The sequence below is a fragment of the Hylobates moloch genome, unplaced genomic scaffold (assembly GCF_009828535.3).
Source record: "Hylobates moloch isolate HMO894 unplaced genomic scaffold, HMol_V3 SCAFFOLD_4, whole genome shotgun sequence".
In the NCBI taxonomy this organism is placed as follows: Eukaryota; Metazoa; Chordata; class Mammalia; order Primates; family Hylobatidae; genus Hylobates; species Hylobates moloch.
This window is the reverse complement of record NW_026652279.1, coordinates 121,884,588-121,911,602: the sequence shown is the minus strand read 5'-3', so window position 1 is coordinate 121,911,602 and position 27,015 is coordinate 121,884,588. Positions and strand designations below refer to the sequence as shown.

The 27,015-nt window shown below is 36.4% G+C and overlaps 1 protein-coding gene and 1 long non-coding RNA gene across 15 annotated transcripts in view; one reads left to right on the top strand and one right to left on the bottom strand.

Annotated features, from left to right (window-relative positions):
• LOC131383318 (uncharacterized) overlaps positions 1 to 7,403 on the top strand; it is a 54,712-nt gene extending 47,309 nt beyond the window's left edge. Inside the window, exon 5 of one of the 3 annotated variants that reach the window (XR_009213283.1) lies at positions 7,341 to 7,403. This is a non-coding gene — a long non-coding RNA (uncharacterized LOC131383318). Of the gene's footprint in view, positions 1 to 286; positions 381 to 7,340 lie in introns of those variants that run through there. The other 2 variants (XR_009213282.1, XR_009213284.1) reach the window with 2 other exon arrangements.
• The window catches only part of TDRD3 (tudor domain containing 3), a 181,991-nt gene that overhangs the window by 267 nt on the left and 154,709 nt on the right, over positions 1 to 27,015 (bottom strand). For 7 of the 12 annotated variants that reach the window (XM_058437965.1, XM_058437964.1, XM_032150984.2 and 4 more), the window contains 2 exons: positions 9,065 to 9,154; positions 5,827 to 5,952 (listed from right to left, as the gene is read on the bottom strand). In XM_058437965.1, coding sequence (XP_058293948.1) covers positions 5,836 to 5,952; positions 9,065 to 9,154 — 207 coding nt within the window. In that variant the 3' untranslated portion in view covers positions 5,827 to 5,835. Of the gene's footprint in view, positions 1 to 10; positions 2,574 to 5,826; positions 5,953 to 9,064; positions 9,155 to 27,015 lie in introns of those variants that run through there. The other 5 variants (XM_032150987.2, XM_058437961.1, XM_058437962.1 and 2 more) reach the window with 3 other exon arrangements.

Here is a 27,015-nt window from a genome sequence, read left to right as displayed (position 1 = left end):
CTTTAAAAAGAAATGAAGAAAATGAAACTGAAGCCTCAAATTAACTTTTCCATACTTTGTCAAGATACATTTCTGCTGAAACTTATCTGTAAATGTGAAGTGTTTGTATAAATATAAATAGATCTTGACTAGAATTTTGGATACTGCTAATTTGTAAACATAATCTTTATAAAGCAATATGAAAGAAAAAAGAAAAATTTTTTTGAAAATAAATTTTTCTTTTAGACTTTGTTAAAGTACATCTCTGCCACTGTTATACCATTTATTGCTGGCATGTTGATTTCAGGAATTTGGATTAACTGAACTGTTTGTAACAGAGGATTACCAAAAACAGATGCAGTCTGCCAATGAACCACGTCTTTCCCTCTCCTAACCGCCTCCAGTTCTTCTGTGAACATCTCTGAATTGAGTTGCTCCACACAGGTGATTTATTTTGGTCTGTCACCTCCGCCTGCCTGCTCCTCACATTTATTAGGCACCACTCTAGTTAAAACCACTTTGGGTGGTGACAAGAGAAAGAGCTGAGATAAATGGCGAGAGAAGACTCGTATGCTCCAGGCCTATTTTAGCCTCATGCATGACAGCGTGCTTAGGCAGGGACTAGTGGAGTTCCTGCGGCTGCATACAAACAGCTCGTAAGTCTTGGGAAGTAAACAGTCTCCTGCTTAGAAAATAAAGAGCGTCGGGTACTATGATCCTCACCTGCTGCCTGTTCTGCTGGCATCATGGAGTTCTGTAACAGTTATCTTTATAGTGATCATTTTCCTGACATTGACGCTGGACCAGATTGTCAAAAAAAATTTCAACATTTAAAAATACATCTTTTAGTAGTTAAAAATGGTGTTAAAAACCAGGACTTTGAAAATAAGTTTACGGTACCTATGTAGTAGTCTATGCTTAGCTACTGGTTTTAAGGTTTCTGACCAACACGTGAAACTGGGAATACCATTCTTTCATCAAACAAAGAAGAAACTGGAAGTTCCAAGTGAGTCAGCGTTTATTTAACTGCTTTACACATTGAGCCTTGACCTCCATGGCAGCAGGAGCTTCCTGCTGATCTGTCTTTCAAAGGCTTCCTGCACAGGTCTCTGCCATCTCTCTTTTCACAGCAGGACATGCAACTCTAACCAATGTTTGAGTGGACCAGTGCAATAGCTTCTTAGATTCTTTCCCTCCTGGTGCTATAATCCATCCTACATCCAGCTGCAATATTTCCTAAGCTTAATTTTGATCATATCACTACTCTCTTAATCAAAAGTTCATGACAGCATCAAACACAACAAATTCAAACTCTTATGTATTTGAAGCCATGCTGTTTTCATCACTGAAAAATATTTCTAACACCCATTGTTTTGGTTCATATTCTCTATTGTAGCCACTGAGAGCCACTTGCTATAGACTCTGCTTCCCTCGTTTAAACTTTCCTCTGCCTATACAGTGTCTTCAGAGGACTCCACCCCACCAGGAATGCGAAGCTTAAACTTCATATCTAAGGGCTGCTCCTACTAATCAGTATCTAGTTCCTAGGACTCCACTCATGTCAGAAACCTCTCCAAACGCACAAAGTTTTGGTTGGACTAAAGAACTGTGTATAATTTCTCTATTTTATATCTGCTCATATTTCCAAGCTGTCTTAACAGTTATGACAGTGTCCAGGAACTAGAAGTTTGGAGTTTTGGGCTCTATCTCCCCTAAAGTCTCATATCTGACTTGTCACCACTTTTTCTCAGACTTGGGCCTATTTTTCCACATGCTCCCCGAGACCTTCTCTCACCTAGCCCTGATTCCTAGGTATCTCCTGCTCTGTCATTGAAGCTGTCCTTAGTATTCAGCTCAAGTGGAATACAATTCTCTCACCACAATGAGGAAGTGTATGTGTGTGGAGGGTTGGGGGAAGGGGGTCTGTGGGGGCCTTGAAAAAAAGTTTTAGGATAATCAAAGAATGTGCAAATTACAAATCTGAAATTTATCAAAACATACTGATTTAATAAACACTTATGAACAGCTACCATGTGTCATTCATCACCTAGTAAAGTACTCAAAACATAAAAAGAAAACCTATGACTGTGAAATTATGTTTTTTAAAGGTGATAATAGAAAGCACCTTAAGTGTTTCTCACTACCTTGATAATTTCAGATAACAAAACCTTAGAAAATTTCAGCATATATTAGAATTCATGCTTATATTTGCTGGAAGTCAAATGGCTGGCTACAATGTTTATCTTCTTTTTAGATGTTTAAGTTAATACAAACCAGGAATGAGGAAACAAATACCTTTTATCTCAAGAATATATTCCATTATGTAACAAGAGCAGAACAATTATTATTTTTGAACCTCTCATTCAAAGATAGTATATCAAAGAGATATTTCATTCTACTTCATAGTCTTTCATAACATATGCTTGAATTACAATGCAAAACTAAGTAAAATTTTCTTCAAACAAGATCACGTGTCTTATTTTTTAGGGTGAATTTTGTAGTGAGAGTTTTAAAATGATACCATCATGGCACTGTCCCCCACCAATTTTTTTTTATCGATGTCAGGAATCCAAAATATCTGCATCATATATTTCCTGTTAACAGTACAATCCAAAGAAAGCATTTTGTCAAGATGGAAGTTTTAACTCAGGGAACACAGAAAACCACTAAGATTGTGATGTTTAAGTTGATTAGGAACTGTGTGCATTGTTATTTGATATGGATAAGCTACAGTTACCATACGGTAATGGTTTACAATTTACTTTTAAGCAATATATTATTTTTCAAAGGAAATTTCCCATGGAACCCTAGTATATAAGATATATGAAAGAAACTAAAGAAGGGTTAAGGGGACTAACAGTTCCCCTCATCTGGCTGCACCCTCATTCATGTCCACTGCCTGCTCTCTACTTCTAGCTCTGCTAGATCCTACCTGCCTTCAACAGCCCTGAAGAAATTGAGTCCACTGTTAAACAATGGCTGCCTTCCAGCAATGAGGGCATTGACAATCTTTGGCCACAATTTAAAACTTTGTTTTAGGCAATTAAAAAGAAATAAAATATCCTGATTTCCTTTCCTTTGGATAAATACACAGTAGTGGGATTGCTGGATCATATGGTGGTTCTATTTTCAGTTTTTTTAGGAACCACCTTACTGTTCTCCATAGTGGCTGTGCTAATTTACATCTCCACCAACAATGTAAAAGGGTTCTCCTTTCTCCACATCCTTGCTAGCATTCATTACTGCCTTTCTTTTGGATAAAGGTCATTTTAACTGAGGTAAGGTGATATCTCATTGTATTTGATTTGCATTTCTCTGATGATTAATGATGTTGAGTATTTTTTCATATACCTGTTGGCCACCTGTATGTCTTCTATTGAGAAATGCCTATGCAAGTCTTTTGCCCATTTAAAAAATCAGATTATTATTTTTTTTCTTGAGTTGTCTGAGCTTATATATTCTGCTTATTAAGCGCTTGTCAGATGGATAGTTTGAAAATATCTTCTCCCATTCTGTGGGTGGTCTCTTAACTTTGTTGACTGTTTCCTTTGCTATGCAGGATCTTTTTAACTGATGTTATTCCATTTGTTCATTTTTATTTTGGTTGTCTGTGCTTTTGAGGTCTTACTCAAAAAGTTTTTGCCCAGACCAATGTCCTAGAGTGTTTCTCCAGAGTTGTCATCTACGAGTGTCATAGTTTCAAGTCTTAGATTTAAGTATTTAACCCATTTTGATTTTTGCTTATGATGAGAGTAGGAATCTAGTTTCATTCGTCCACATATGGATATCCACTTTTCCCAGGATCATTTATTGGAGAGACTATCATCTCTCCAATGTATGTTCTTGGCACCTATGTCAAAAATGAGTTGACTGTAAATATAGAGCTTTATTTCTGGGTTCTCCATTCTGTTCCATTGGTCTGTTTGTTTTTATGTCAGTACTATGCTATTTTGTTTACTATGGCTTTGTAGTATAATCTGAAATTAGGTAGTCTGATGCCTCCAGCTTTCTTCTCTTTGCTCAGGATAACTTTGGGCTTTCTGGGACTTTTGTGGTTCCATATAAATTTTAGAATTATTTTTTCTATTTATATGAAGGATGTCCTTAGTATTTTAATAGAGATTTCATTAAATCTGTAGATTGCTTTGGGTAGTACTGTCATTTTAACACTATCGATTCTTCTAATCCATGAACATGGAGTATCTTTTCAGTTTTTTTGTGTGTCCTCTTCAATTTCTTTTATTGATGTTTTACAGTTTTCATTGTAGAGATCTTTCACTTCTTTGGTTAAATTTATTCCTAGGTATTTTATTGCATTTGTAGCTATTTTAATTGGGATTACTTTCTTGGTTTCCTTTTCAGATTGTTTGCTGTTGAGGCTGGGCGCAGTGGCTCTCATGCCTTTAATCCCAGCACTTTGGGAGGCTGAGGCAGGCAGATTGCTTGAGCTCAGGAGTTTGAGACTAACCTGGGCAACATGGCAAAACCCCATCTCCACAAAAAATACAAAAATCAGCAAGGCATGGTGGTGTGCACCTGTAGTCCCAGCTACTAGGGAGGCTGAGATGGCAGGACGTCTTGAGCCCAGAAGGCAGAGGCTGGAGTGAGCTGAGATGGTGCCACTGCACTCCAGCCTGAGTGACAGAGCCAGACTCTGTCTCAAAAAAGAAGAAGGGCGAAAAAAAAAAAAAACAACTGAGGTTGACATATGGAAACAGTAGCATTTTTGTATGTTGATTTTGTATCCTGCAACTTTACTGAATTTGTTTGTCAGTTTTAATAGTTTTTTGGTAGACTCTAGGTTTTTCTAAATATAAGATCATATCCTCTGCAAACAAGAATAATTTGACTCTTCCTTTCCAATTCGGATGTTATTTCTTCCTATTGTTTAATTGCTCTAGCTAGTACTTCTATTTTATTCAACTATGTCGAATACAAGTGGTAAAAATGGACATCTTTGTCTTGTTCCAGATCTTAGAGGAAAGGCTTGCAGTTTTTCACCTGTTCAGTATGAGTCTAGCTGTGGGTTTGCCATATATGGCAAAGCTAAGAGAGAATTCTCAGTTTTCATTCACCTTTAAAATTGATTTAATTATAAGCACACTGAGCTTATTTTATAAGTGTATGTTCTGTCTTATACAACACAACATTGCTGAAGTCCTTACATATTCTTTTGTTTCTGCTTAAAGCAGACATGGGCACTAAATGACAAACCATTTATTCCAAGCCGTAAGAAAACTACCTAGAGTCAAGAAGTAGCTCTTCTGTGACACTATGGACAGTAGGTCAGGACTGTTTACTTGATGACCTTGCATTAGGCACACAAAAAAAGCCAGTGATAAAAGGAAAAAGGTGCTACATTGGCTTGCTACAGTAATTCAGAAGTCAATTAGCATTAGACTTCCACTCTAGGCAGACTACTACTACATGAGAAGCTGAGGGTTAGAACGGATGAAAAAAATTTCTTCACTTAGGATGGCAGAACTAATTTTTAACCAGTGAAGGAACTCTGGGGAAGATAAAGATATGTCACATTCTAGGACAGTACTGCCCAGCAGAAATATCACAAGACATATGTAATTTTAAATTTTCTAGTAGCCATATTAAAAGGCATGGTGGCTCACTCCTGTAATCCCAGCACTTCGGGAGGCCGAGGCAGGTGGATCACCTGAGGTCAGGAGTTCAAGACCAGCCTGCCAACACGGTGAAACCCCATTTCTACTAAAAATACGTTGTGGTGGGACGAGCCTTGATCCAGCAGGGCAACAAGAGTGAAATTCGTCTGAAACAAAAAACATTATTGGATTATTTCTTTATATGAAAACCACTTCACAATGTTAAGTTTACCTTTTCCTATTAGTTCCGAGCCCGGGGTGGTTGGTAAAACTGTTGGGTTGGCCGAGTGGATCGTCTTGGCTGGCCATCACCTCCCCTACGGAACTCCAGAGTTTGATCGTAGGTGCCTTCTTCCTCCTATTTGCAAAGAGTAGTGATTTTACATGTTCAAAATGGCTCCAAGTTTCTTAAGTAAAAAAAATTTTATGGTCCCTATTTTAATAATATCTCTCTTAAGCTGCCCTGGAATTCACACATGTCAACTTTTACAACAGAGGGAGGCAAGGGGAAGGGAAAAGAAAAGAAAAGAAAAGAAAAAGGCAGGGATACTGCTAAAACTCTTTTGATCCTTGGTAATAGAAAAACATCGTTTATAGTGGTAAGATTAGAATTGAATTTTATTCTAGAAAAGGAAACTATTTCCAAATAATAGCAAGATCATCTCATCAAATAGCTTGACACAATGTGGTAAAAACATACAGAAAAGCAAGCATTATAATGACAATTTTCTTGAATATTTGGGCTTCTAAATGTTTCTAGGTATTTATCATGGAAAAGGGTTTTGGTAGAATAAAGAAAAGGGGTTGAGGAGCCAAAGAATGTTCACCAGCTGTCTGTCCCCATCTGATGAAATCTCCAGCACTGTTAAGAACCTTACATCTAGAGACAGAAAAAAATAATGGTTTGGAATAGGGGAGGAATACAATTTACATATAAAGAAAGCTTCATGCAAGATAGAGAGATCACCAGAGTAAGACTCAAACTATTTTATTTTTATTTGCTTTCTTACTGAGTGGGTGTATCTACCAGCTCAAGGAGTAGCATAGGGAAATTAGGATAAGCAGATTAAATAGCATAAAGAGTATAGTTAATGATAATATTTGAAAAGGACTTAGAAGCAACAAAATATAGCCAAAGCCACACTGGTTTCTTACTGAGTGCTGCCACCCTGTTATTTTAATGTTTTTGAATTAACACAGCTATGAAGTATGTGCCCTATTAGAGAGAGAAAAAATTAGCTTTCAGTTTTGCTTATGAAAAAGAAAGCATCTATTTCACTAAGTAGGGAGTTTAAATTCCAACTGAATTATCAGAGCACAATAATTTGCATGATTTTGGAAATTAATCCTATTTTTTCCCTTCCTTACTTTATCTTTGAATCTTCTTTCTCAAAATATTGCTTTCCTTTGACCTTATTAATAACATAGAAAAGTAAATGAAAAGACTAAGTTCTAGTCTTTAAATCTTTATAGATCCAATTACTGCAATTTTACCTAATGGAAACAAGGATGGTAAGATAATTTAGTCAAATCCTATTATTTAGCAATGATTTTTAAATTGGGCATGAACATAATTCTCATTTTAGACATCCTCCAAAGTATTCTTAAAAAAAAAAAAGAACTATTATTTCCACTTTCTATAAAGAATATTGAAGCTTGGGAAAGCTTTGTGACTTTGCCCTAATACTTCTAAGACAGTAGTATCTTTCGGTTTTGCATTCTAACACTGCTGTTTAAATCTTTAAGTCTCAGTGTGCATGTAAAAGAAAGAAGCCAATAGCCAAAAATTAACGATCATCCTGAGGGGCCTATCATCACTGAAAGAAGAGAATGCAGAAATCTGACAATATATCAGGTATAATTAAATAACTGCCTTTTAGAGATCAACTTCCAGATGAGTTTTCCTTTCCCTATATCCCTTTCATTAACAATCAATCTCAAAGTGGTTAGAAGTATCAGATATTATATCTGTAATTTAGCAAAGCAATTAAAAGTAAGAAAAATGTAAAAGTGTTCAGGAAAGAAGTTATTTTTTATTATTCTGGTCAGTGTTCTGAATGATTTTCAAGTATTATAGCTAAATGTGAAAAGTAGCTATTTTAAGACAAATGACAACATTTGAAACTCTGCATATTAACTGAAAACTATGAAAATATATTTGGTACTGTAGGAGACGAAGTAATTATTTCAGGAATTAGAATGGAATACTACTTTTCTCCACACTTGGCTGCAGAATTGGCTGGAGAACATCTAAAAATCTGTATTTTATTAATAAAATACACAGAGATAGGACACTGTATTTGCTGAGAGAGTGAGCTGGATTTACATAATAAAAACGACAATGCTATTTGAAAATCTATTTCTATCTATTGTGTTTAAAGAATTCACGAACTGAACTAACTAGATCCAAGTAAATGGCTTTATAGAGATGACCAACCATGAGATTTCTTTCACATAACTCATAACTTGATGTCTTTAATCCGTCTATATAAAGTAGAAGCTAAAAAAAAGTAAAAAAGATACTGACGGCCAGGCGCGGTGGCTCACGCCTGTAATCCCAGCACTTTGGGAGGCCAAGGCGGGCGGATCACGAGGTCAGGAGATTGAGAGCATCCTGGCTAACACGGTGAAACCCTCTCTACTAAAAATACAAAAAATTAGCCGGGCGCGGTGGCGGGCGCCTGTAGTCCCAGCTACTCCGGAGGCCGAGGCAGGAGAATGGCGTGAACCCGGGAGGCGGAGCTTGCAGTGAGCCCAGATAGCGCCACTGCACTCCAGCCTGGGCGAAAGAGCGAGATTCCGTCTCAAAAAAAAAAAAAGATAGTGACAGTTTGGTTTTCAGTTCCAGTATTGTCAGAGGCACAATCTGTGCTTTTTAACTTTTAAATACTCGTCCTGCAGAGCTGTTGAGAACAAATCTGGTTACCCATAACAATCACTTCTTATAGTATATGCCTAGTAATTTTTAGCACAGAATGGGTACTTCTTTCCTCTTTATATAACACACAGCTTGATTTAATAGATCAGTTTATTTTCAGTCATCTTTGAATGAAATTTATACTTTATTTCTCTTCTAGCCTATCTTCTTCCTTTAGGTCTCAGTACTCTGTAAGAGATTTACAACTCAAAAAAAAAATTTTAATTTCTTAGTTTACAAACTTTTTTTAAAAATCTGACACTACATTATAGCTGGCACAGTTCTGGAAGGCCACCTAATCCATCCTAGATTCGACAGATGAGTCTATAAACCAAGAGAGGTGAAGTGATTTTCCCAAGTCACAGAGCTAATTAGAGGAAGAGTCCAAACCAGGGCCATTTTCTTTCTGACTCACAGGCAAGATTCTTTACAAGATCTGCAATAATTTTCATAAACGGGAACTGTCCAATGTCATCTTCGCCTAAGATTCTGTGATTCAGAACCATTTTATTGGGACTCAGATTTTTGCACTAGAAAATTTTTAAAAATCTACCTGTAAGCTAGAAGCCCCCGCTTCAAGTTGTCCCGTCTTGACCAAACCAATGTATTTCTTAAATGTATTTGATTGAAGTCTCACGTCTCCCTAAAATATATAAAACCAAGCTGCACCCCAACCACCTTGGGCACATTTTTCTCAGGACCTCCTGAGGGCTGTGTCATGGGCCACGGTCACTCATATTTGACTCAGAATAAATCTCTTCAAATATTAAAAAAAGACTTTTGCTTACCTCAGCCATGTTATCAGATAGGTTTTATAAAACTAATATTCAATATGAGCTCTTTTATACTAATATTTACTAGTTTATTGCTCCTTCTTAATGAAAAGATACAAAACTGCAATAATCATTGACCCCAAACATAAATGAAGTGGTATTTTGAAAACAACAAAAGACAAAAACCAATGCAAAAAGGAGATACACAACTTCATCTATAATTTGCGTTTGACAAGTTACAACTGCGTTTTTCCTGCATATCATCTTCAATCTCTCATTACTGTATACTGTATCTGGAGTGAGAACACAGACAAACTACATATTCCCCATTTATAAATGAGCCGTGTTATAAAAGTTCATCATAAATTGGTCACTTGGAACACACTTCAGAAGGAGGTATGAAACACACTTAAATAGAAGCCAGGTTCTCTGTTCCACAAATAGTAAGGTGAAATGCAGCTAAGCATACAAACCAGTCCTTATTAAGGAAGAAGTTCTCAAGTAAGAGCTATTCTGCCTCGGCTGGGGGCATCAGGCAATGCCTGGAAGTTGTTGTTATATTCCCTCTAATGGGTAGAGGCCAAGGATGCTGCTAAATATCCTACAATGCACAGGCCAGCCCACACAACAAAATATTATCCAGTTCCAATGCCAGCAGTGTTGAAGCTGAGAAACCCCAGGCTAGGCAAATGACACTTCTTACTCCTAAGTGTCAGAGCAGCCTGGAAAAGAATTCTAACTTCAGGAACTTTGAGTTTGGAAATTTGGGACATTTCTTCTTCTGCTTCTACCCCCAAGTTGTAAATGCTGACCCAACTCTCTATGGAAATTTTTTTTGGGGGGGCCTCTATTTGCTGAGAATACTTAAATACTTACCTCAGCTCCAGCTATATGTTCATTTTTACTTAACTTAATGAATCGCCTTGCCTTTTTTAAAAAAAAAAATTGATACGGAGTCTTGCTCTGTCACCCAGGCTGGAGTGCAATGGCGCAATCTTGGCTCAAGGCAACCTCCGCCTTCCAGGTTCAAGTGATTCTCCCCCCTCAGCCTCTTGAGCAGCTGGGATTACAGGTACCAGCCATCATGCCCAGCTAATTTTTGTATTTTTGTAGAGATGGGGTTTCATCATGTTGTCCAGGCTGGTCTTGAACTCCTGACCTCAGGTGATCCACCTACCTTGGCTTCTCAAAGTGCCGGGATTACAGGTGTGAGCCACCACGCCTAGCCCGCTTTATCTTATATTACCATTCCTTCAGCATTTTCCCAAGTCATAACTTTGTGAAGAGCCAGTGATACATTATTTGGTTGGTGGAAGTGGGAAATGGGAATGGCAATTATTCCCTTCAATGAAAAAAAAATAAAAACTTAGAAAAACAATACTGTCACCTAATAGCTATGTTATGTATAATTTAATAAAATTTAATCATTTGTTTCTTTTAACAGAATTTGTATAGTAGTCACAATACATACATCAGCATATGAAATTCAATGTACTCTGCAATAGTCCTTGAAATTGAGGATATTTTGAACCATGAAATGTTAATGAGTACATATCTCCTTCAGTGATTCATACATGAACCACTTATTCTATGAATTTCCAAGCCACCTTTTGCCTGAGGTGTTTAGCTTGTATTTATGGAAGTATAAACTGATTTTCATATAAAACCTAAGCAGTCATCATAAAGACAAATCTGCTTTCCCAAAACATGTAATGGACTTTAATAAGATTAAAGCTTAAAATATCTTTAAACACAAGTCTATTTTTAGATTAACTATACTAATATTCTTCTATATTAGAGTAGCTAAAAATTGAAAACTGAATCAGCTCTTCTTTTCTTTTTTTTTTGGGGGGGTGCAGACTGAGTCTTGCTCTGTCACCCAGGCTGGAATGCGGTGGCACAATCTTGGCTCGCTGCAACCTCCACCTCCCAGGTTCAAGCTATTCTCCTGCCTCAGCCTCCCGAGTAGCTGGAATTACAGGCACGCACCACCAAGCCCAGATAATTTTTTTATATTTTCAGTAGAGACGGAGTTTCACCATGTTAGCCAGGCTGGTCTCAAACTCCTGATCTCAAGTGATCCACACACCTTGGCCTCTCAAAGTGCTGGGATTAGAGGCATGAGCCACTGCGCCCAGCCTCAGCTCTTATTTTCTATGAAGATTACAGACAACCTTGGTGCCCATGGGAGTCATGTATTATTATCAATACTGAACTTTACCAATTATCCTTGTTTAAAAAAAGCTCCACTTTAATATTTGTAGTTTTACTACAAACAACAACAACAACAACAAAAACCTGGGCCCATAGTAGCCTGGAACCACAGATTATAAAACAGGAAGATTTTGTAAAGAACAGTTAGTCAAACTAAGAGGCTATCACTTGCTCAAGTAACTAGTGCCACTACTTGGGCTAGAACACAGGTCTGATTCACAAGCCCAACTGCCCCTCACTGTGGTACCTAGTAATGAGGGTAAGGAATACAGGTATCATAAATCTCAGAACTGCAGGGGAACTGGAGATAAATCTAACAGAGCAGATTTATATTTTTTTATTATTTATTTTGAGGATAAATTCAGCACTCTTGTTTCAAATGAAATCTTATGTAGAATTCCTATATAAAATATATGGGCCCAGGTTAAAGTGGGTGTTTTTACACATTTGTGAGCAGTACCCCTTTGGCTTTCTCTTCCTGACTTTCTTCAACCTCTGTAGCCCTCAAGCCACAGAAATTAAAAACCCAACCTAGTTCACCCTTTGCTACTCACTGACAACCAATTGGGTGGAGTGACTTGATTAATAAAATGAGCTAGTGGAAGAGCCAGAACTGGAATGCAGGCCTCTGGCTCTGAGTTCAGAGCCTTTCTCCCTTTGCCTTCTATCACAGAGAAAATTTAAACCCTATACTTGACTCCTATAAATTAAATGTCTCATTTTATAATTAAAAACTCACCTCATATACCTAAATGGAAAAAACCCTCAGGTTTCATTAACATATGAGAAAATTACTATGATATATAACCAAACATAGTAAGTTTTATAACAGATTATCTTGGTTTCTGAAGCTCTGAGTAAAATAATTCCCCTTTAGAAGAAAATATATTGGAGAATTATAGTCTCCCATCCCTCCAGAGCAGCACTAAGATAATCTCTTTTTATGTACTTCATCCAGCGCATTTTACTTAAACAAAACATTTTATGGCAGAAGAGAAAAAAATGCTAATTGAAGACAAAAGAAAAATCAGATCCAAAACCTTATTACTAAACAACTGTTTCAAAATGCATGGCTGACATAACATAATATTTTCATTCCAGTATCATAGAAAATTTCAGGAGGACTGTGGGACATCCCATTGTGGTTCTAATCTTTTTTCTTTAAATACTATATTTTCTAAAGTTATATTAAAATTGTTTATGCTACAGGATATCATGAATCATCTGAATACCTAACTCAAGGGTTTTATTATAAGCTCTTCTTAGTAAAGCACAATCTAAACAAGACATCTAAACTTTAACATAAATGAAAAACTAATTTTTAAATGACAGTAGAAGCAAATACAGTACTATTCATCATTGTCCTTCCTCTAACATCACTAAGATCTACACATTAATATAATGTAAACAAGCTATTTTTGGCAGGTTAAGCACTTATGAAAATTCAGTGAAAACATCAAAAAGCTGCATCCATATTTTAATCAGAATATAGTACAAAAAAGACAGTAGGAGAGAAGTCACCCTTATTAAATTCCAAACGATAAAAGTTATGGATCCTCTTCCATTTGAAAACACATGAGTTTACAACTTGAAACAGAAAAACGGAGTATGAATGCTTATTCCATTGTGTGCCTGGCATTTTGCATGTTATCTTATTTAATCCTTATAATAAGGCTTTGAATTAATCTCACCATTTTATAGATGAAAAAACTAAGGCTCAGAGTACTTAGCTCAAAGTTGTGTAAATGGCCATGCTTCAGTGAGACCTTTAGGCTGTACACCTGAAGTTCTTTTCATTGCATCATACAGTATGTATTTCCATTTCTTGCTTCACATAGTTTTCCATCAGGAACTTTTTTCTACAGTCAATGTTATACCTGAATTTTTTCTGCTTTATTGAGGTATAGACACACAGGAATCATACATATTTAAGATGTACAACTTAATGTTTTGATATATGTATACACTGTGAAATAATTACAATCAAGGTTAACATATCCATCACCTCACAGTTTCCATTTTCTTTCTTCTTTCTCTGTTTTTGTGGAAAAGAACACAAGATCTACCTTGTTAGCAAATTTCAAGCATATAATACACTACTGTTAATTGTAGTCACTGTTTTGTACATTAAGTCTTCAGAACCCATTCATCTGGCATAACTGAAACTTCGTAACCTTTGACCAACATCTCCTCATTTCCCTCACCCTTTGCTCCTGGCAACCACCATACTACTCTGTTTCTATGAGTCCTGTTTCTATGAGTCTGACTATTTTAGATTCCACATATAAGTGAGAACATGTAGTGTTTGTCTTTCTGTGTCTGGCTTATTTTATTTAGCACAATATCCTCCAAGTTCTATGGTTAATTTTAACTAAATGGATGGCTTCGGCCCTGAAGCTACTATAAACATCATGTAATGGTTATTGTCTTTGTTGAAATAGTATAGTTAAGTACAAGAACGAATATATAATTTTTAAAAATGTGTACCTCTCTGAAACCCATTGCTAAAGATTAAATAGATTCCAAAAGCTTGTCCAGAAATCAGAGTAGGGAACATATTTCTGCTCCAAAACGTGTCAGTTGGCTCAAAGAATTGAGAGATACTATATCACAGCATTGGCATGTAAGAGCTCAACCTCTTAAGTCAGATCTGAGTCTGGGTTTAGATTCTACCACATCATAGGCATGTTACTTATCTTTTCTACATTTTCGTTTTCTCATATAGATTACAGTAATGACCTCAGAGGTTTATTAGGAGAATTCTATGAGAAATACCTAAAAAGAGCTTCACAAATAGGGAGTGTTAGCTATTAGTCTCAATCAAATAACTCTAAGTTAACAAAATATACTTCTATTCAAAACACATGAGTTTGTTTACCCACTTCAATTAAACTAAATAGACTGATAGATTTTGCTGAAAATCAGGAACTTAGCTTGTTGTAAGTGTATTCTTCAAATTGCTTTCAACAGAAAAAAAAAAAAAAGCAAAAATGTCTTTGGAAAAAAATGAAAGAGCCAATGCAAGAAGAAAGGTTCTTGCCACCAGCTTAACTTTTATTTCTTCAGAGGTTCAAAAACTATTCACAAAAACTAATAATTTCATATAATTCATTTTATTGTTACCATTTTTTTTGTTTTGGGGAGAGGTAGGGTGGCCTCTTATTCTTCTTTTTTAATGTATAAAGAAAAAAGGGCAAATAGAACAAAAGGAGGAAAGAAATTAGCAAAGGACATTACTGAAAATGATCAATCAAAAGTTACAGACACTCTATAAAATCTGAGTATTTTAAGATAAAGCAAAAAATAAATTAACCTGATTAACTTCTTTGAACATCTTGCCTTTAGCCTACACCCTTAAAATTTTAAGATATCCCATAAAAAGAAACCAGTTAGAAACAACATTTTAAAGGTAGAAGTAGAGCTTTTGCAAAAGCAACTACTTTCCCAAATATGCTGAGTATGTTTTAGAATATTTTATGGTTAAGATATATGAGCACTAATCACAAGTGGTTAACTATTTCACTCTCTCATAGTTTATGTCATTTTTACATCTTAAATTGGTAGGCTAATATAAGATGAGTTAACGAATTCTTTCTCTGAGAGCAATGATTATATAATAATGCCAGAATGCTTTTAATGCTAAAACAGGCCAATGTATTTTATATATGTGACTGGCCAACAATACAAGCAGATACAGTATGCCATGGACACCCATAATACAGATTTTTAAAAATCAGAAAAAAAGGGTCGGGTGCAGTGGCTCACGCCAGTAATTCCAGCACTTTGGGAGGGTGAGGTGGGCAGATCATGAGGTCAAGAGATCAAGACCATCCTGGCCAACACAGTGAAACCCCGTCTCTACTTAAAATACAAAAATTAGCTGGGCGTGGTGACGCGTGCCTGTAGTCCCAGCTACTCGGGAGGCTGAGGCAGGAGAATCACTTGAACCCGGGAGGTGGAGGTTGCAGTGAGCTGAGATTACACACTGCACTCCAGCCTGGTGACAAAGCAAGACTCTGTCTCAAAAAAAAAAAAAAAAAAAAAAATCAGAAAAAAAAATCCTTTATGCCAAATTGATAAAATATAGGCCAGATCAATGCCACAAAAAAGTACTAAAACTTGGGGTGGTAGGAGAGATAATTATAAGAAATGCTTGATATAATTGTAAGAAAAAATTTTCATACCAAATGATACAAAAATAGTTGTTTGCTGATGTTTTCACCCTCTTAATGAGAGTTAAGAAATATAAAAATGACAGGAAAAGAATGAAAAATTTAAGCCTTAAAGCAGGCAGGGCCCAACGTACCAAACCATTATCACATTTAACTCCCTATTCATGTCCAACAACCCATAGTTTGTTATTTCTCTTCAGTGAAACATAAAGAAAACTATGGTTTACAAACCTTTATCAATTATCAGGCTGAGTACTAAAGCTATAGTTTCAGAAATGTGAGGTACTCCAGGAGTCACTGCTCTGATCTTCCCTTTAGCACAAAATTCATCCATGGCATTTCACACAAATGGCTCTGCCTCTTGCAAATAACTCTGGTGAAGGGAGCTCTGTCTTCCTCAGGCAGCCAACTCCATTGCTTTGCATCCTTCACTAGAAAGTGCAAATCTAAACTTCAAGAACTACTTTTTTTTTTTTTTTTTTTTGAGACAGAGTTTCGCTCTTGTTGCCCAAGCTGGAGTGCGATGGCACAATTTCGGCTCACCGCAACCTCTGCCTCCTGGGTTCAAGCGATTCTCCTGCCTCAGCCTCCTGAGTAGCTGGGATTACAGGCATGCGTCACCATGCCTGGCTAATTTTTTTTATTTTTAGTAGAGACGGGGTTTCTCCATGTTGGTCAGGCTAGTATCGAACTCTTGACCTCAGGTGATCCGCCCACTTCAGCCTCCTAAAGTGTTGGGATTACAGGCGTGAGCACCCGGCCTCTGGAACTTCTATTTACATTTTCTTAAGTCTGTTTCCTTTGCTATATGAAAGATATTATTTAAAAATAAATATTCTACTTCTCCTTATTCTATTAATAAGAATTCTTGGTCAAATACCATTATTTCCAGAATCTCCATCATCTTGATCATCTTTTCCTTTATACATTTTCGTAGTTACCATTCTGCATAACATAGTACTAAGAATAACATTCCAAGTATGGCTTACTTGGAACACAATGCTATTATTTCTCATGAAGGTACTCTATTAGGCAATATATAAATCTATTAGGCAATCTGATATCTAATCTTGCTTTAATATTTTTAGTAGGTGCTCAATTACTGGTCACTCATATTGTGCTTGCCATCAAATGAAATGCTTACAATCTATTCCCAGATCTATTTTATTCTAAATTTGTAGAGAATTATTTTCCCAACCTAAATCCAAAGTTTTAAATTTAAGTATAGTTAAAGTCCATGTGTTAATGAAAGATATTATTTTGGCACAGTATTATTGTTGGTATATTCTGAAATTAACTATGTAATATTACATCAGGTATTTCTGAAAAGTTATTTTGGTGACTTGTCAGCCTTTATTTTTACAAACTGAGTGGAAGTTAGAAGACTACCATCTAAAAGGGTAACATCTAAATGGGTAGTTGAAATGCACCTTAATCTTGAACCAAGATCCTATTGAATTTTAGAAGACAATAAAGATAGTCTTAGTGTAAAATTAAGTTCTTTTAGCAATGGAATAATAGGTTAAAAGAAATAGGTTCGTTTCTTTTTTCCTACCCTATGTAAAATACTTCTATCACCTTGAAAAGTACCAGCTGATCCCTCTAACCACTACATTTTCTGTTCTCACCCTTATAGTTTGTGAGAACTAAGATTGAACGGACTAAATGATACTCATCAGAACAATTTATCACATATTAAGAACCAATTAATATGCTAAACATTTTTATAAACATTATTTCATTAAATTCATACAAAAATTCTCAAGTAGGTTTGTATCATTTACCTCCATTTACAGATAAAGTGAAGGTTCATGCTCTATGGTGTCACCAAGTCCTAAACCTGACTATCAGCTCTGCAACTTACTAGCTCAAAGATTTTAGGCAAGTTACTTAACAGCTCTGAATCTATATTTGTAGTTTTCCTAGTGTGTAAAGTAAACACATTAATATTTGTTTTATAAAGATCCTGTAGATATTAAATCAGTTAATGTACATCAAGAGTTATATATGGTGTCGAGCACACAATAAGCATTCCAATGGTAATCATGTTTTGAAACTCTAATCCTCACATTATCAACCATTTATACTACTTTACCTCAGTAAGTTAGTAGAGAATATATCATCTTGTTATATAAATGCTGATTTTGCACAATATGCTTAAATGTATGAATTTTTGCCTACATTGAGATTTCAAAAGGTTCAACATATTAGTAATTAGCTTTCTTTCAAAAAGAATTATTCTCTTTCCAAGCTTAGAAAACCTTCTCGGTCATTTTTGATGGTAGTATGGTTGAAGGAAGAAAAAGTATCCCCAAGATTTTCTACAAGAACAATAAGAGAGATGAACTTACTTCTGTCAACTTAGGTAAAGGAAAATTGGATGACATGAATCACCTGATTCAACTAGGACAACTAGATATATTACATTTTGGTGTAATGATTCTATTTCTAGGTTTATTGAAATTCATGAACCGTATTTTAGTAACCTGTAATTCCACATCTGAAACATCTGAGATGTCCAACAGAGGTTGGGGGAACTGATTACAATCTGGAGAGTAACTTGCTTATCATCTTACACAAAGGAAGAACATAATAAATGTATGATCATATCAAATATGTGTTATATTCTTCTCATTCAAGAATGAAGCTATTTCTCCTTTGCCATTCAGCCGTAGCTGAAACAGTGACAGCAAGAACAAGTTAGGAAACCACGAAGTCTCTGTATTAGAGTCACATATTTTCTTGGTTTTTTCAAATAGTATCTTCCTGAAAAGTATTAAGACAATCAACCTTTTAAAAATTCTAAGTTTAGGCCGGGCGCGGTGGCTCACGCTTGTAATCCCAGCACTTTGGGAGGCCGAGGCGGGCGGATCACGAGGTCAGGAGATCGAGACCACGGTGAAACCCCGTCTCTATTAAAAATACAAAAAATTAGCCGGGCGTGGTGGCGGGCGCCTGTAGTCCCAGCTACTTGGAGAGGCTGAGGCAGGAGAATGGCGTGAACCCGGGAGGCGGAGCTTGCAGTGAGCCGAGATCGCGCCACTGCACTCCAGCCTGGGCGACAGAGCAAGACTCCGTCTCAAAAAAAAAAAAAAAAAAAAAAAATTCTAAGTTTATCCATGAAATTATTTAAAGTGTGCCCCTTTGTTGTGCCCCTGCCTCCAATGTAAATTGTTTATTTAAAAAGTAGAGCAAATAGATCCTCCGGACAAAGAGAAAGGTACACTGGAGTATCAATGATGATGTCTATATTGTAAAGCAATGTGTAAGACTGGAGATTATTAATTAAGGCTCAAAGAAAAATAAAAAAGACTAGGAAAGTTCAAGTTATTCTAACAGTGTTGATAAGCTGCATTCTTCAGAGTACAAAATGCATGATACAATAGTCAAATTCATTTTCATTATCTTTGAATAAGGGCATGACAGTCTTTTAAAAGCTGCTCTGAAGTGAGGAGGAAAAGCCTGTCCAGGGTTAAACACTAATTTATGCAAAACACAGGTTTTGACAAGAATCCTGTTAATGTCAAGCAGCAGGTACACTGACAGCAGGACTGGCTGAAAAGCTCTGTGCCAGAGCTAAAACGAAAATCACTGATTTATGAAGGCTGTTACAAACTGTAGGATTTCAAAAGTCTGAAGGAAAATGGTTTTCATAAAGAAAAACTTGAAATCTTTATAACTTTGCAACCAATATTGTTATCTTAAAGGAGCATGGTTCTTTCATTCTGTGAGAAAAACTAGTTTACTTTAAAGAGTTGTAGATTTTTATATTAAATCTACATTTTAAGATTTCTAATATAAAACCTCATTATATTAGTAACATTGTGATATAGTTTGACTCTGTGTCCCCACCAAAATCTTTTACCAAATTGTATTCCCCACATGTCAATGGAGGGACCTGGTGGGAGGTGATTGGATCATGGGGTTGGTTTCCCCCATGCTGTTCTCGTGATAGTGAGTGAGTTCTCGTGAGAGCTGATGGTTTTAGCAGTTCCCCTTTTGCCCTCTCTACTGCCACCTTGTGAAGAAGGTGCTTGCTTCTCCTTTGCCTTCTGCCATGATTTTAAGTTTCCAGAGATCTTTCCAGCCATGCAGAATCGTGAGTCAATTAAACCTCTTTTTTTTTTTATTTTAAAAAAAATAAATTACCCAGTCTCAGGTAGTATCTCTAGAGCAGTGTAAGAACGGACTAATATAGAGAATTGGTACCAGCAGAGTGGGGTACTGCTATAAAGATAACCTGAAAATGTGGAAGCAACTTTGGAACTGGGTAACAGGTGGAGGATACAACAGTTTGGAGGGCTCAGAAGAATACAGGAAGATGTGGGAAGGTTTGGAACTTCCTAGAGACTTGTTGAATGGTGTTGACCAAAATGCTGATAGTGAATGATGATTTAGGGTATCTGGCTGAAGAAATGTCTAAGCAGCAAAGCATTCAAGAGGTGACCTGGCTTATCCCGAAAGCGTTCAGTGATCTACATTCACAAAGATATGGTTTGAAATAGGAATTTATGTTTAAAAGGGAAGCAGAGCATAAAGGTTTGGAAAATTTGCAGTGTGAGCATGGGGTAGAAAAGAAAAACCCATTTTCTGGGGAAGAGTTCAAGCCAGCTGCAGAAATTTGCATAAGTAACTTGTTAACAGCCAAGACAATGGGGAAAATGTCACTAGGGCGTTTCAGAGATCTTTGAGACAGCCCCTTCCATCATAGGCCCAAAGGCCTGGGAGGCAAAAATGGTTTGTGGCTGGAGGGCCCTGCTGCTCTGTGCAGCCCCAGAACTTGGTGTCCTGCATCCCAGCCACCCCAGCTCCAGCCATGGCTAAAAAGATGCAACTTGGGCTGTGGCTTCAAAGGGTGCAAGACCAAAGCCTTAGCGGCTTCCACGCGGTGTTGGTCCTACAAGTGCACAGAAGACAAGAGTTGAGCTTTGGGAGCCTCCACTTAGATTTCAGAGGATGTATGGGAAAGCCTGGATATCCAGGCAGAAGTCTGCTTCAGGGACAGAGCCCTCATGGAGAACCTCTACTAGGGCAATTCAGAGGGGAAATGTGGGGCTGGAGCCCACACAAAGAGTCCCCACTGGGGCACTGCCTAGTGAAGCTGTGAGAAAAAGGCCACCATCCTCTGGACCCCAGAATGGTAGATCCACCTATAGCTTGCACCGTGTGCTTGGAAAAGCCACAGGCACTCAACACCAGCCTGTGAAAGCAGTCATAAGGGCTGTACCCTGCAGAGCCACAGGGGCAGAGCTGCTCAAGGCCTTAGGAGCCTACCCCTTGCATTAGCGTGCCCTGGATGTAAGACATGGAGTCAAAGGAGATTATTTTGGAGCTGTAAAATTTCCTGAGTGCCCTGCCAGGTTTCAGACTTGCAGGGGCCTGTGGCCCCTTTGTTTTGGCTGATTTCTCCCATTTGGAATAGGAACATTTACCCAATGCCTGTACCTCCATTATATCTTGAAAGTAACTAAGTTGCTTTTGATTTTACAGGCTCAAAGGCAGATGGGACTTGCCTTGTCTCAGATGAGACTTTTGACTTGGAATTTTAAGTTAATGCTGGAATGAGTTAAGACTTTGGGGAACTGTTGGGAAGGCATGATTGGTTTTGAAATATGAAAAGGATACGAGATTTGGGAGAAGCCAGGGGCGGAAAGATATGGTTTGGCTCTGTGTCCCCACCCAAATCTCATCTCAAATTGTAATCCCCATATGTCAAGGGAGAGAACTGGCGGGACGTGAGTGAATCATGGGGACGGTTTCCCCCATGCTGTTCTCATGATAGCGAGTGAGTTCTCAGGGGAACTGATGGTTTTAAAAGTGTTTGCTGTTCCTCATTCACTGTCTTTCCTGCTGCCTCGTGAAGAAGGTGCTTGTTTCTCCTTCGCCTTTTACCATATTGTAAGCTTCCTGAGGCCTCCCCAGCTATGCAGAACTGTGAGTCAATTAAACCTCTTCTTAAAATAAGTTACGCAGTCTCAGGTAGTATCCTTATGTTGATAGCAGTGTGAAAATGGACTAATACACATTGAAACAGAAAAGAAAACAAAAAAAGGAAAAGGAATTAGTCTAAAGAAACGGGTGGTGCAAAGAAGCAGTTTGGGTTTACTTCCTAGAGAGGTAATTTGGAATGGATACTCAACTCCTGATCTGGAAATTTCAATCAGTGGCTGCTGCTGCAATTAAGGGGCAACAAGCATGACTTTCAGGAGGTGAACAATAAAAGAGACTGTTCTTTCCAAAGCCTTAAATGAAAACAAGAGAAATGGAACCAGCGTTAACAACCTGTGTGCCTAGCATTTCAATCATCCAATGACCTAACAAAATGTTTACTGAATAATTCTTATGTTCCTCACAATAATCCTGTGAGGTTACATGTTTTTATAGGTATTTTCCATAGAAGAAAACAAAACTAAATTATATCTTTCCCAAGGTATGTGGACTCTAAAATTCATGCTCTTTCCACATATCCCAGTGGATACAGAGGCTAGAGAAGAGAATTAGACTGACCACATTAAACTCTTGAAGGTTTATATAAGTAGACCAAAAGGAAGGGCTTTCCATCTCACTCGCATTTTAAATACATAATGAAATTAGTAAAACAAAGTAGATATAATTTACACGCTACAGTTCTTACTGTCAAACACAAATTATCCACAATACTTTCTACTCTCAACAGACAGAAAGAGCTATCCTGAAATGGCTGCAGTATCCATAAGCAGCTCCTATACTTAAATGAATTAATGTAAGTAAAAGAGCTTAGAACAATGTCTGGTACAAAGTTGCGTGTTCAATAGTTCAATAAAGTGAGCTATTACTATTACTTCACAAATGTAAAGTTTTATTTTTTATAATGCCAGGTAACAACATAAACAGTTTTTCTTTTATTGGTTTGAGTCAAGCAATTTGACTATTGTATCCCAGTGAGTTCACCTAACACAAAATGCGAAACTAGCTCTTCACTGGCACTTTACAAAGTGATTTTACAATTCATCTGGATTACTTGACTAATGTAATACTAAAAAGAGACTAAGAATCTTGTCATTCACAAAATGTTCATTTTTCTTCCAATGAAGAAAGGAACCCAGAGGCAATCTATTTACTAAGACAAATCCTACCAGCTTATCAAATACAGTCATCATTTTTATAAAATTCATGCAAGTTAAAGTTTTTCCCTCTCTTCGTATCTACAGACACGGAGGATTAACTCCTCCAAGAACATGACTATTGAGAAGAAAAGTGTAATAAAGCAGTAAAATTCACTAATTCAAATATTTTCACACCAAATTCTTCACATTACTGCATGTTCCAAGACATTTATCCTCAAAGCTTAGATGAATACAAATAATTCTGTTCTGTATACTTTATTGGCAAGTTCCTAAATTTACCAAAGAATTTATCACTAGAATACATTTTTCAAATGGGATGTTCATCAATTTCATAATTTGATAAACCTCATAGTATTGTGTTTCTTCATTTAATGAGTGTTATAACATGCAGTGGCATAAACTTTAAAACAGACTATTTTTCTAAGCTCTCTCTACTCTTAGTGACACACTATAAATTGTTTAGGTTTTCGAACATTTACCAATATTTTGGCATGGTACCAATTAGAAAGAGATCAAGTGTTCATGATGCAGCCATACTATTCAATGCCACAACAAGATTATGATATGGTAGTTTACAAATTAATTATATTATCATAAGAGTATGTTCTTAATAGGATTACTTGGTTTCCTATTTGGATTTTGTTTTATAATTCCACAGCTAGTAGTGGACAACACTTTATAACTGTCATGAAAAAAAAATACGATGAGCACTAAAAAAATTTTTTCTCATTTAAAAGTGTGTTCCATGTTACAAAAATCTCTTTCCATAAAATGGTCAATAATAGACAGATAAGTCAATAGGTTAAGCCTCATGAGATTAAACAAAAGTTTAAACAAAATTATTTTCTACCTTTTCTTACTTTCTTTACTGAGATAAGCCCCCAAAGGAAAAATTTAGTAAATATCACAACTTTTTAAACACTGATATCTCTGTCCACATGCAATACACGTGCACACACACGTGTCTTAGAATGCTCAAGTATATAATTAACATTTCAATCTATTTAATATATTAATATCTGGCATAAAGATGAGCTCTAGAAGGCTTGAAACATTGTCAATATTTTTAGGATTATATTAATGTTACCAGCAGAAGCTAAAACCAGCTTTATAGGGCATTTTCCAATACTGAATTTTGCTGACATCCTAGGGCAATAATATAGTCACTATGATGATACAGATTTTCAAATGGCAGATTCTTAATGAGAACCTCTACTGAAAATGGGCTGAGGGGTTAACTGTTACCAAACTTTTCTTGCAGCTAGAAACTAATAATGATCTGTCACAACGTTTCTATTTTAATTTTGTTTCCTTTTACTTTTTAAAAGTAAAATGTAATCCAAAATTACAGAACATTTATAAAATTGAATACACGTACCCAGAGACTTGACTCCAAAACAACCACTACCTTGAGTGTCTTCTCATTCAAGCTATAAATTGCTTTTAATCACTTATACATATTTCTCATACAGCCTTTGTCATGATCTTTTTTATCACAGCTGTATAATAGTTCATCCAGCAGATGAATGACAATTTACCATTCTCCTACTGTTGGATGCTTAAGTAGCTTCTGGTTTTTCACTACCATGATAATCCTACAATGATAATCTCCCAGCAATTAGCTTTTTTCTTCTACTATTTCCCTATGAGACATTAGCAACTATGGGATTACTGGTTTAAAAGTTATGAACATTTTTAAGTGTTTGGAAAAAATAATCAAAAGGATCATACTAATTTTCAGCACCATCAGCAATGTATAAGAGTACCCATATCACTGCATCCTTGCCAGCATAAGTATTATAATTTCATTTTTTCCACTAATTGGTAAATTTAAAAGTGTATTTTATGTTTCAATTTGCATTTGATTTCTACCATATTTTCTTCTAATTTTTAGTTATGAAAGATGACACTGCTACTTCAGCAAGAAACCATACTGAGCAGAAGTGAATGGTTCAAGGCTTAAAAAAAAAAATAAAAAAAATCTTTAATAATGTTAATCTAATCATGATATGAGTAATTGTTATTATGCTCCACGGTAATTAGGCATTAATGGCAGGCGGCTCATGTAAGTGGCTATTATTACTATTATTTACAGGTAGTCAGACCAAGCATTCTGAGATTGCTGGAGAGGATTGGAACAAGTAGAGCGACAAGCTCTTCTTATGCCCTCATAAAAATCCCTTGATCAGAACCCAGGTGTGATCCAGAAGGCAAGTTCTCTTTCTTCCTTAGCTGCAAGCACCCTCTATAAACTGAGCACCCAATAAAGATAGCATTTTAAGTTTAGTTTGGCTGAGGGTGGGCTAGGACTTAATTTCTGAGAAGCTGAGGCAAATCAGATAATACTCAAAGCACTGACCAAACAAATAGCCACCAGATTGCTTATCTCTTCTTTCTACTATACTCCTCAGGTTAAGCTTTCAGTGAGACCTCTGAAGAACTTTTAATTCTGAACTATTTCCATTTCCTTTCCCACAGAGAAAATGAATGGACTAGAGGCACATTTATATAACCATTTTCCCAGTCAACCTTACTAACAAATGGAGCAGTGAGCTAAGAAACAGGATTCAAGGGACTTCCCTCTGCCAAAATCTTTCTCCTTAACACTGTCTGAATTTTCATGCATTAGAGATTCTTTGATGTTTCTAAGCACATAATTCTGGGAATATTACAGAAGAAAGGTGAGAGTGGGAAGGTTAAGAAGGGGTCATAATAATCCACTCTCTATAGTGAAGGTTAATTTAATCAACTAGGTTTTACATTCTTAGAATACTTAACTGTTAATCAGACAGAGGATAGAAATAATATTTTCAATATGAAGAGGAGATAGGGAGAAACAAAAGGAGTTAAGTCATTCCGGCTTGCTTTAAAAAGGGATATTTGAGGACAATAGACTACAGAATAGGGAAGAAGAAGGCTAAGCCTATGATAATAAGAATTTATATTTCTATAGCTCTTGGGAGGTTATAGAGCACATTTACATAGATCATTTAATTCTCACAACAATCCTGTACTGAAATTGGGACCCAGAGATATTAGGTAACTTACCCAAAGTCACATAGGTAGTAAGTGGCAGAGCCAGGACTCGAACCCAGGTCTTCTGACTCCTCCTGTGCATTTCCAGCTCCCCTGGAGCTGAAGCAGGGGCAAAAAGGGAGGTGGAAGTAATTTGCCCAAGACCAGCCTTGCCCTCTCCCCTTCTCTCAAAGGCCAAGCAGAGCAGATATTCACCTCAGAGATCCCTTTTCACCAAATCCTTTCAGGATAAAGCACAGTGTCTGAAAATGTTTTCCGGCCTTGGGTCCAAGAATGGCAAAAGTGGTGAACAATGTCATGAGATTTTTTTTGGTTATACTTTGCCATTTATGTGAAATTCATTGGAACCTCAAAGTATAGTAATTCTCATTTCAGAATATAAAACATTTTTTATAATGAAAATTATTTAAAGCAGTTTGCTTAAAAATTTTGCTTAGCAGTTTCTGTCAAAACTTTGAAATTATTTTGAAAACTGCCTAAGAATCAAGACACCAAATCTACCTGTAGCCCGGTATGACCACTTTTTTCCTATCTTAATCATGTTCTCTCAATGACTATTTCATTAATGTAAGTATAGTCATTAGAATAGATAGGAAATTCACATATTCAGTCTTTTCATGACCACTTTAAATATTTTCAATAAATAGGAAAGTGTATCATCACCACCTTGAGATGTAAATTTTTTATTTATTTCTGTTATGCCTAAAATTTTTTAATGTAGGCTTTTATAATTAAACTTTTATAACAAAATTTAGACTTTCTAGTCTCTAGTTCCTTACTTTTTCTTAAATGAATTATATATTTTAATTTCCCATCTTAATTATTTACGTTTCTAATGAGTTTTAAACATATTTAATGAGAAATTTTATTTCCCTTGCTAATTTCTAAAGAATACAATATAAATGGACTGGGCATATAATCAATATTTTATCATTTCTAGATCTTTTTGTAATAAGTTCCAATACAAGTCAGTCTCTAAAAGTCTTTCCATTTATGAGAACCACCACCAGTATGGCCAAGTACAAAGTAAGCATTTACAATAATCAGAGCATACAAAAGATCAACCAGGTATGTCAATGTATTTGTGCCCAAGGCTTTTAGAGGCTTTCTAAACTTTAAATGATGCTCTATTTATTCATACTTCATTTGAGCACTAGTCCTGTCTGAGTTGGAAAATATGCAACCTATATAAAAGCCACATGA